Below are 12588 nucleotides of genomic sequence, written 5' to 3' on the forward strand. Positions count from 1 at the left end.
TTAGCTTAAAAGTTTTAATTAAGTTTTATATTTGCTCATTTGAAACAATTTATTTGTATATTTGAATTTTGTTTATTTTAACCAAATAATCACACTTTATTGAAAAAATAATATTTCGAAATTGAAATCACCTGAAATATTTGGTTTGGAAAAGGAGCACATCAAAGTTTATTTTTGCTCATAATATAAAGTAAATATGATATAGGCATTGTAATTGGCGTTAAAAATCGTTTTCAAACGCCTTAATCGATAAGTCAAAAAACTTAAAACGAGAGCACTATCGGTGGTACTTAGCGATTGATTTTTATTGAAAATAAAAAGCAATATATCGAGTATAAGAAAAAAATTAAATAAACTAGTAACGCTTTTATGTGAAATAAAGTAAATATTACGAAACTGTTACAATAATAAGCTTGTTTAGTAGTCAATTTAAGTTGATTATTATGCCAAACCATCAAAGATATTTAATTTAAAAATAAGTCGATAATTGAAGGTTGATGTTTTTTGATACTCAATAATGGATTTTATAAGTAGTTTCATTTACCAGTCAAAGGAAAAAGTCACCTAAGGATGCAGCTCAAAATGTAAATAGCTGTTCAATTTCAAATATTAACTCGCTTGTATTAATTTCATTACGGCTGTGAACAACTAGAACAATACGTTGGTCATTTCTTTATAAAATTGCCCTAGCATACTTTTTACGAATAATTAAAAATAATATTTTAAATAATTCATTGTTTTACAAAAGGCATGTACATTTTAAACCAATTTTTTCATTATTTTTCACTGTTTAAATATTTAGACTATCCACTAATATAAAACTCATACTTTTTTTATACAAATATAAGAGTTGCTCAAATAAAAAAAATTGACCAAGTGTGCTAACCTCAGGCTTGTGGTAGTAGTAACAGTGCTAACATTTAGAGTAATAAAGGGTGGAAAGAGGAATTGATTACAGACTTTATCTAACGGATTAACCAATGTGTATGAGAGCATTTAAAGTGAGTGAATCGTACTAAGAGATGCCAGCGGACTAGCGTAATCAGCACTGATTACCGTGGACACTTATTGCCGTAACCGAGGCTGCATTTAGCCCAGTTTAGTCTAGAACTAGAAGCCTAAATGTTTGTGTAGACACCAGTATAAGATCACCCAAGCATCAAGGATCACCAAGCACACAATTTTTTGGGTTTACGACTACTAATGTTCAACTCCGTAGCCTTATAATTTTTAACCCAATGCAGAAGACAATGGAACTCCTGGATCAAGATCAAGTAGTATGGGAAATTTGCTTTCTTGGAGGACTTTTTGATGGAATTAACCCGCATTTGCATGAAGTGTAGAGGAAAATCAAGCAAACCTCCCATGTATAGCCTGACTTAATAAGCTATCTATAGCTGCATCACTGCAAACGTGAAGAGTGAAGACGTTTTTAGTTGTTTTTATGAAGCTTAAATGGATAACGAAGACGCTTGCGTTTTATCAGCTAGTTCAGCGATTTTACGTCAACTGACCAAAAGTTTTGAAAACTCAAGTTATTACAACTTATCATAATAGTTTTATAACTTTTAAAATTAATAATAACAAAATAGAACTCACTTCTCTAATGTTCAATTATCATTTCTAATTCGGAAATTGAAAACTTTTTTTTCATTAAAGCCATATTTTAAAAATTTGAAGAAATTCAAATTAATGACAAAAGAGAAATGCAACAAACACAAGAAAACTATGGAGGTAAACAAGCTTTAGAATGCCAGATGCTAAAAGTATGATGGCGAATAAGGAAAATCACCGGTGCCTTGTCAGATATTTTAAACTTTCTAAATACCTAAATCAGTCACCGATCCGCCGACTTCGGCGACAGGCTAGTCATCAGTGGTGACATCCAGTCGTCACGTCGATTGCAGTTCCTCTAACAACTCCATGTTTGAATAAACGAATTATGCAATCAGTTAAAATAGTGTTGTTTCCTTGAATGGTCAAAAACTTGAGAATGTCCACTTGCACCGGTGAATGTCAACAATCACATAGTTGATTTGTTTAGTGCCCGAAATATTTGTTATATCTGATTTGATATTAATTTATTCGTTGATATTATTATACTTATTCGATATATTATTATACTTATTCGATATACTTATTCGATTCATTGATATTATTATATTTATTCGATATCATAATATCTGCTGAAGATAGATTAGGAGTAACATTGATCTAAGAATACAATTGATGTAGGGCATTCTGAGTAAAGGTATATCAAGCAGTGGCACTTAACTAGACCTAGTATATATTTCGGACATTTACCAAAACGACTATGTGGTTGTCAACATTCACCGAAGGAAGTCAACGATCCCCAATCTTGGTCATTCACAGCTACAGTATTGTACTTCTGTGTGCTAATCTGTTTTTGATTTATCCACGAATTACATTGATTTATCCACGAATTATCCACGAATTGTAACACGAATTTACATCACTTTAAATGCCTCATATGACCTGGTTAATCCGTAATGCTATTCCTTTTAAATTTCATTATAAGCCAAAGTGGTGACATAGGTGTTTCTGAAGTTATCACCATGACCTTGTTTTGTTTGAGCAGCTCTTGTACATACAATATTATGAAGAAAAAAAATTCACTTGGAATGTAAATGTATAATCATGATTACACAGAATTATAAATCCATTTCAGCCTTCTCCAGAAAATGAAGACATCGAGATCATACCAGAGCTCGAGTTCTGTCAAAGTAACAACATGACAATTTTCTTAGGATCGATTTATGCTTACAAAGGTCTTCTCATGGTAAGTGTGGAAACAAAGATTTAATTCAGAAAACTTTAAAAAAATCTTTTAGTTAGATTTCAGAAAATCCATGGAAGGATTTAATAGAAACTTTCTCGTATTAAAGAATGTAAAAGAGACAACTATGTAGAATATTTTATTTATTTATTCATTTGAATCTGTTTTTGAATTTGTTTATTTGAATCTATTTTTGAATTTATTTATTTGAATCTGTCAAAGTAACAACATGACAATTTTCTTAGGATCGGTTTATGCTTACAAAGCTCTTCTCATGGTAAGTGTGGAAACAAAGATTTATCTCAGAAAACTTAAAAAATTCTTTTTGTAAGATTTCAGGAAATCCATAGAAGGATTTAATTGAAACTTTCTCGTATTAAAAAATGTGAAAGAGACAACTATTTAGAAAATAGTATTTATTTGAATATTGTTTTTGAATTTATTTATTTGAATTTGTCAAAGTAACAGCATGATAATTTTCTTAGAATCGATCTATGTTTACAAAGGTCTTCTCATGGTAAGTGTGGAAAGAAAGATTTAACTCAGAAAACTAAAAAAAATATTTAGTTAGATTTCAGGTAATCCATGGAAGGATTTAAGGGAAACTTTGTCGTATTAAAAATGTAAAAGAGACAACTATTTAGAGAATTTTATTTATTTATTTATTTGAATCTTTTTTGAATTTATTTATTTGAATCTATCAAAGTAAGAACAGTATAATTTTCTTAGAATTGATCGATGTTTACAAAAGGTCTTCTCATGGTAAGTGTGGAAACAAAGATTTAACTCAAGAAATTTAAAAAAAATCTTTAGTTAGATTTCAGGAAATAGATAGAAATATTCAATTGAAACTTACTCCAATTAAAAAAGCGTAAAAGTGGACAAATATTTAAAAAAAAAAATTTTATTCATTTATTTGAATTATTAGATTTATTCTCTTTCAGATTTTAAATTTTCTATGAGTAAAAATATTTCTTTTAGTTATGAAAGAAATATTAATATCTGAATAATTATAAAACCTCTTATTAACAGTAGCTATGTTTGACATGTTCTGCATTAACTGCAAAATGTGTATAATAATAACATGAAGTAAAAAATAAGAAAAATATATTCTTTCAACAGAATTAGAAAATTAAAATGGTTCTATTTTCGGCGCAACTTACGCACCAGTTTGGAAAGACGTGGAGGAAATTTTTGATGGTGATAAAAGGTTCCAACGAAAGTCATTCTTTGTTTTTTTTTTTAATTTTTGTGTGACAAAATCGGTACTTTTTAATCCATTTAAAAACGAAGCTTTTAATTTTTTTGTTTTAATCTTTTTAGATTTGTATCTAGCAGACAGTTTTGTTGAGAAGTGTTTAAAAGTTTGATTATAGAGGTAAAAGGGGGGATACATTTTGCTTGGACCGTTANATTTTTGAATTTATTTATTTGAATCTGTCAAAGTAACAACATGACAATTTTCTTAGGATCGGTTTATGCTTACAAAGCTCTTCTCATGGTAAGTGTGGAAACAAAGATTTATCTCAGAAAACTTAAAAAATTCTTTTTGTAAGATTTCAGGAAATCCATAGAAGGATTTAATTGAAACTTTCTCGTATTAAAAAATGTGAAAGAGACAACTATTTAGAAAATAGTATTTATTTGAATATTGTTTTTGAATTTATTTATTTGAATTTGTCAAAGTAACAGCATGATAATTTTCTTAGAATCGATCTATGTTTACAAAGGTCTTCTCATGGTAAGTGTGGAAAGAAAGATTTAACTCAGAAAACTAAAAAAAATATTTAGTTAGATTTCAGGTAATCCATGGAAGGATTTAAGGGAAACTTTGTCGTATTAAAAATGTAAAAGAGACAACTATTTAGAGAATTTTATTTATTTATTTATTTGAATCTTTTTTGAATTTATTTATTTGAATCTGTCAAAGTATCAACATTATAATTTTCTTAGAATCGATCTATGTTTACAAAAGGTCTTCTCATGGTAAGTGTGGAAACAAAGATTTAACTCAGGAAACTAAAAAAAAATCTTTAGTTAGATTTCAGGAAATCCATCGAAATATTTAATTAAAACTTACTCCCATTAAAAAACGTAAAAGTGGACAAATATTTTTTAAAAAAATTTTTTTAAATTTATTTATTTGAATCATTAGATTTATTTTTCTTCAGATTTTTAATTTTCTATGAGTAAAAATATTTGTTTCAGTTATGAAAGAAATATTAATATCTAAAGAATTATAAAACCTCTTATTAACAGTAGCTGTGTTTGACATGTTCTGCATTAACTGCGAAATGTGTATAATAATGACATAAAATAAAAAAAATGCGAAAATATATTCTTTCAACAGAATTAGAAAATTAAAATGGTTCTATTTTCGGCGCAACTTACGCACCAGTTTTGGAAGACGTGTAGGAAATTTTTGATGGTGATAAAAGGTTCCAACGAAATTCATTCTCTGTTGTTTTTTTTTTTTTTTTTTTTTTNTTTTTTTTTTTTTTTTTTTTTTTTTTTTTTTTTTTTTTTGTGTGTGTGTGACAAAATCGGTACTTTTTAATCTATTTAAAAATAAAGCTTTTAATTTTTTTGTTTTAATCTTTTTAGTTTTGTGTCTAGTAGACAGTTTTGTTGAGAAGTGTTTAGAAGTTTGATTAGAGGTAAAAGGGGGGATACATTTTGCTTGGAACATTAAGAAGAAAAAAATTGTAACTAGAACTGTCAGCTCACACGAACCTCCAACTCATTCTTACTAGTGTTAAAAGTGGTCTAAATTTTTTTGACAGACGATAAATTGTATTAGGATATAAATTCTTATTACAGCACTCAGGAATCGATTGAAACTTTAGAGCTCTAATTGAAATTTGAGTGTTCTAGTTTCTCAGAAAAAGGATCTGAATTTTCATTCCTGATATCAACTCATTTTTTGATTTTAATCACTGTAAATTCAACTTTCCATAGCAGTAAATAGTTTCAACTTTTATTATCATCCATCTCAGAGATTGAATTAATATCTGAATGTCTATGACTATGTTTATATGACTATGCGCAGAATGACTGAAAATGCTTGCGTACAATACACTGTCTTTAGCAATGATATCACAATAAATGTTGCATGCATCAATCCAAGACTTGCATTGTCGTTAAACAAATCATCTATATCAGCTATTGATATTAAGAGAATGGTTACAATTTTGATTGTAATATACCATGATTACGAACACAAAAGTAAATTATTAAGAACTTAATAATAAATAATATCCACATGTTATACTCGGGTGAATAAATGGAGTTAAGACAGAGTTTTTTACATTTTTAAAGGATTTCAGAGATAGAATATTTCGAGGTAAAAAAAAATATTTTTCATTCAACCTTTGCTTCTCATAAAACTGATTATAGGTTTTTACGCTCGCTATTCGAACCTTAAGATTATATTTAATATTTAAACAACTTAATAACTTAAAATTAAGAATTTACCGAGGGTTAAATAATGCACCATTTTTTAAAATATAATTTAGTGTAGAACACAATACAAGAATCTTTCTAAGTCTATGTAAAACTTACTTATCGAACCCCTTGACATAAATAGATTCCATATTTCATATATAGATCCGGAAAGCGATTTGTAAAAGTTTTCATTACAAAGCCTCCATATTGCTTTCTCCTGGAATTTTCTAAAACTCTCTTGAAAAGCAGATGAAAATGCTCGTCTTGAGAAGACACGGGGGGATGTTCTCCTTCTACTTCGGGGAAATAAGGTGCTCATTAGACACGTACACCCACTTTCATGGACAGAAATCATGATCAGATCACGGCGAACTGTCGACATCGAAATCGTAGAACTATTCCGAAACGGGATAAGTGAATGACTCAATTAAATAGCTCGCATCTGTTAACGAGAACATTGAAATAAATTAGTTTCGCGCTTTATTCTATCATTTCAAGTATGAATATTTTAGATTTCACTAATTATTTCACACGAAATACCCAATACTGAAAAATATAATAAAATGAACTGTTAAAGTAACAAAAATCAATTATTTAAATTGCGATTATTACAGTTGTGGAAATCACTTATTATAATTACAAAAAAAAATATTGCGATGACGCAAAAATCAATTATTATGATTACAATTATTATAATTGCAGAAATCAATTATTCGTAGTTATTACAATAATGATTATTAAAATCACCATAATATTACAATTACAGTATTCATAATTAAATTACGACGAACTGTTTGCATCAGAATCATAGAACTAATATCCTTGTAGCAGAGTTTTACTGGCTTTTCGAGACAAATATCTCTTGCACTAATATCTTTCTGCAAGATACTTTTATTCAATAGATATGTAACCAATTTACAATAACAGAAGATGAATCGTGGTGAACATTTTCGAAAACAATTTTGCTGAAAAACGTCTTTTAAAAATTATTTTTGCAGCATCAGCTTCGGTAAATTTTGAGCTGAATTTTCTTTCTGCGAGAACTCTGTAACATTTTGCTCTAATGTCATCACAATTGTGTCACGGGGAGAACTAATTACGTAATAGGCGAAGTCAATAACTTAATTAAATAGTTTGCATCTATCGACTTGAACATAAATTTCCATACCGTAAGTGCACCTACCTATTTATTAGATGTTACGAACTATATAATTCAAATAGCTGAAGAAAACTTTGTTCAAAAAATAATAAATGAGTGATTACCACTCTAAAAATTCTAATTATAATTATTACAAGAACATGAAAATTAAAAATTACAATTTTTGTAAATAAGTAAACCAACATACTCTTGGCATTTCGGCAAAATTAAATTCCTAGTGCACTTTAGCATCCAACTAGAGTCTCGGTGCTGCCATCTAGTGTGGCAGAAACTAGACGTCCAAATTAACATGACCAACGGTATCTCACCCATTGTGGTGGTCCTGAAAGAGTGGATACCAGCTCTGGAGAAAGCACTAGGTCTGCTCATCGGCACGACCGATAATGCAGCTCATTGGAAATAAAATGAAAAAAAATAAAAAAAGTAAATCAATATATCAGTTACCATTATTACAATTTCCAAAACAATTATTACAATTCTTATCACAATTATTGCAATTAAAATTATTGCAGTACAATTGCTACAATTACGATTATTGCAATTACAATTATTAAAATTACAATTCTTATAACATTATTAGAAATATTACAACAATTAATACAATTACATTTATTGCAATTAAAAGTATTACAATTCTTATAACAACTACTAGAATTTATATAATAATAATTATAATTGAAAAATTAAAGAGTATATCACGACGAACTATCGACGTCAAAGTTATAGAAATATTTCTTGTACAAGTGAAGTGAATGACTCAATTAAAAAGTCTATTCACGAATTTTGTGCTATGTTTTTTATTAGATGCATAGATTTGTCAGCTTTTATGATCGATGCTCTATGATGTTATATTTGTTGTAAAAATGTGCGTACTTTTTTAACTATTTTTTCTGTCTAAAACCTTTTAAGTAACTTTTAATGCACAAATTATTTCGTGATATTTTAATTAATTTAATTTTGATACTTTGTGTGAATTGTTTTTAAATGAATTACTATATTTCATTTAATTTTATTATTTAATGATAAATTTTTCAGCATTTCGTAATTTTATTTAAAATTTGCTTTTTGGAAAAATAAATAAATAAGGGTTGTATGCGCTTATATTTTCTTTATTTTTAATGCTAGGAAACGAGATAAATCTATTGAAGAGAAAACATAAAATATTTGTTTATTCGTAAAAGTGTATAAATATAAAAATTTACTAAAATAAGCATCTCTAGTATAGTTCCTTATTTATAGTTTGTATGAGGCTAGGAATAGTATTTTATAAAATACTAGATATGAATCTTGCTCCCTGCCTTGATAAAAAATAAATACAAAGAATGAATAAATAAAAACATGTTTTATTTAAGTTTCAATTCTAAAATTACGACATTCCATCCAATTAGCAGAAAGCTTTTGGTCAGGAACATTCCTTTACATGCACAGAATTGGAACCATTTACAACTGACACGCTTAAAGAGCCACGTGTGCAGAACTATAAGGTTTTGTATTTAGCTGCAAGCATAGTTCAAAATCCAGAAAAATTAAATTAAACTGGACACTGGAGTTAGATTAAGTTAAAGCTTATCGTAAGGAGACGGTCATTGATGTTAAGTTGTTGGGTTGTTTTTTGACAAGCTTGTGGCTTAATTAGTTTATGTAAAGGAGTCACCTATCGTTAGAGATGAGATATACAATATTTTTGTGTTAAGCAGTTCTGAGATGTTGTTATGCAGGAAGGAGAGTTTCACGTTTCTGTAGTCCAGGGTCATCAACTGGGGAGTGCAAGATAATGCTCATTTGAAGAAATGGAAGAAATACTGTGGTGTCAACGCTGGCATTCGAACACTAGTTCAACCTGCCACTAGACTGAAACATTAACCCTCTCAGCTATAATATGTACTCAGCTTCAATGAACTAAGTGACATAAAGTGGGAATGATTTGCACGGATAAAATTCTGATTCTTTAATAACTATCTCAGGTGAAAGCAGTTGATAAACATATTTTCTCACAGTAAGCAGTTTGAATACCATATTTTTCTGATGGTTACTTGATTGTTTTAGCTGAATATGGTATAAGGCAGGGCTGGATTACTCATTAGGCCAGATTAGGCCATAGCCTGGGGCCCCCAATGAGTAGGAGGATGGATTTTTAATGGGAGGATAAAATGGATTTTTTGAAAATAAATTTTAAAAAATTAAGAAAAACAATAATTTTTAAAATTTTATGAATCATAACATTTTGATTATTTTTCATAATCGTAACTTATGATTATTTTTTAGTTCTAATTTAATAAAATAAAGTAAAATTTAAGTTATTATTATTTATTTTATTTTTAAATATGCTTTCTTAAATGAAAAGATATATAAATACAAAGATATATAAAATTTAGTAGTGCTTCAGTTCTGTTCTTTTTTATTTAATTCTGAAATTTTTTGTACTTACTGCATTAATTTTAGAACCTGATAATGAAATTACGAACAGTTTTTCCCCCCAGACTTGTCCAGAAGCAATTAATTTCGATAATATAAATCTGAATTATTAGTGTATTCCAAAACTTTTTAGCTATTTTATAAATTTTATGACGTTTGATAGGAAATAAACTATAATATGTATTATTAAACTTTTTGTTTGAAAATTTCAACAATCAAGGCTGATTTTCCTACCAAAAAGAGAGCATTCATCACAATTTTTATCTGCTTAGAATTTATGTTTTAGCGTAAAAAAATCAAATTAGGGTTAAAAAAATTTTTTGTAAATATTAGATATCAAATTAGCTATTACTTCAAGCGCTTTTTTCATGAAAAACTATAAAACAAACAATAAATATTTAAGCTTTGTTAGCAACTGTTATCTATCCAAAACAATCCAATTTCTCTTGTGTTACTGGTAATGAATATAAATATCATTTTAAGAGCCTGACTTGTTTTCACTAATCCTGCAAAAAACAATGAATTATTTCTTGAATAGAATGCGTCTACAGAGATGATATTTAAACGCCTAAAATCAATACATCAACTATGTCTTTTGGTCTGAAAGTAATTAACGGAAAACGATATTTTTGACGACTGTTGTCTGCAGTAGTCATTCCTAATCCTTCTACCTCGATCAAAAACCATTTTTTTTCTTCTAATGGAATAGTTAAGTTTGTTTGCTGCTGAAAAGTATTTAAGTATCAATCACGCTTATTTTCAATCTATTTATCTGATACTTTATTAATAATTTTAAGAGTTTGCATGAGTGCAGATATAGGAAATAATCTATTATGATAAAATGGCACAAACTTTTTTTTTAAATACCGCTCAGTTGTTATTTTTGTTTGGATGGTTTTGTCAATAATTGCAATTTAATTACTCACGCACCTTATAGATTTTACAATTATGAATATGGTTTTGTCATTGTTTTAATGTTTCGGAATTTTATTTTTGATGGAAAAAGTTTAACCATTCCATATACATTAACAGTAATAAGTTTAATATACTTAATATAATTCAATATAATTAATTGTATGTACATGTAACTTCATTTACGAGTATCTGCCTCCCTGCAGCGTATTTCTCAAAACAACAAAATATTTAATCCTGGCGTTACGTAACATTTAAANACTAACTTATAACCCTTTCTTCCATTGACGCAGTGAAACAGGTAAAATTACATATATATATATATATATATATTAGTTTTCTGCGTCATTTGTTTTTATTTCATTCCTCTTTCATTTATTTTCTTTTTTGTTGAAGTGTTTCACTAGCAACTGCAGAGATAGAAGAAATATATTGAATCACTTTTATACTTCTCTATTAAACCAATAACTCTTTTCGCAGCCAGCATTTTTGAAAATTTTACATGGTGAAACTGTAGGCACAACTTGAAAGATCATGCTTGAAGTTTTCAGAAATGCAAGGTCCATGCTAAGCATACGCCACCTCGCCAAATGCGATAAAATTTTGGCGAAAGTATTAGTGAATGAGTTTTTCCACTGAGAGAAAAATACATATTTAACTCAATCCTTAAAATTACGTCAAAATGAATTTTTTATTCGATTACAGTAATTTCCGCATAACCAATAAGAATTAGGTACAAATAATGTAAGCTTGAAACAAACTGCCATAAAATAGTTTCTCTGGGAAAAAATGTATCATAAAAAATTGCTAAGATCTGCATTTGTCTAAGACTTTCGAAAATAGGTGAATAATATTGATATTTAGCTAATTTACGGGCTAAGTATTTGAAATTCTTACCCGCGGTTCCTGGAAATAGTGTCCTTTTTACCCTTGCAAACTTTGCATCAACCCAAATAAGCGTAAGAAGTTCAAAGTTTACTTCCTTCTTTAATGCTATTTTTAAAAAATGCTAGAATTAAAAAAGAATTCTACTAGAAATGTTGCAATCTTATAAACTAATTTCAGAATTCCAGACTTAAATCTAGAAAAAGTCATTTACTTCCTCCCCTCGTTTGGGTATATTCAAATTTTGCATGGATAAAAATGACCTCATATTCAAAAGCTCCAAGCATGATCTTTCAAGTTGTGTCAACAAATTTGCCATGTAAAATCCTCCAAAAGATTTGCTGAGAAATGAAAGATTGTTTGTATAGAGCTATGATAGAAGTGTTTCCATGATTTTGCCCAACCCCTGTATTTTTAGAGATGCGGGGGCTCAAGGGATAGATCTTTCACCTTACAGTATGGTGAACCGGGTTTGAATCCCAGCGATGGCTGGTCGATACGAATTCCGCACGAGGCTCGCACCGACCACAGTGCTGACGTAAAATATTCTCAGTGGTAGACTGATCATGAGTTAAAGTCCCCTTGTCGTCTCGCTAACTGTGGGAGTTTTTCGTGGATTTCCGCAATGTAACGTAATTGCGGGATAGTTCCATCAAAAAGTCCTCCATGAATGTAAATTTCTCCTAATACTTGATCCAGGAGTTCCCTTGTCATCTAGATAGGTTTCAAAATTACAAGACTACGAAATTGAGCATTAGCAGTCGTAAACCCAAAATTAGGTCTGATTTTCAGAGACGGTAATAAAATAAACCCCTGTATTTTATGCTATATATTTTGGTATACGTTAAACAAAATCCCTCAAATTAATTTCACGCATTTTTGTCTCAAATAATGTAATATTTTAAAGTTTCTTTTTAATGCTATTATATCTTTATATGTTTATTTATCTGTTTTATGTTATATGTTTTAAAACAAA

At 28.8% G+C, this 12588-nt stretch overlaps 1 protein-coding gene across 2 annotated transcripts in view; it reads left to right on the plus strand.

The window, feature by feature from the left end:
• The window catches only part of LOC107448832 (gamma-aminobutyric acid type B receptor subunit 2), a 274252-nt gene that overhangs the window by 234199 nt on the left and 27465 nt on the right, over positions 1-12588 (plus strand). For both annotated transcript variants that reach the window (XM_043051303.2, XM_016064184.3), the window contains exon 14: positions 2690-2800. In XM_043051303.2, coding sequence (XP_042907237.2) covers positions 2690-2800 — 111 coding nt within the window. The remainder of the gene's footprint in view (positions 1-2689; positions 2801-12588) is intronic.

The sequence above is a fragment of the Parasteatoda tepidariorum genome, chromosome 2 (genome assembly GCF_043381705.1).
Source record: "Parasteatoda tepidariorum isolate YZ-2023 chromosome 2, CAS_Ptep_4.0, whole genome shotgun sequence".
Lineage (NCBI taxonomy): Eukaryota > Metazoa > Arthropoda > Arachnida > Araneae > Theridiidae > Parasteatoda > Parasteatoda tepidariorum.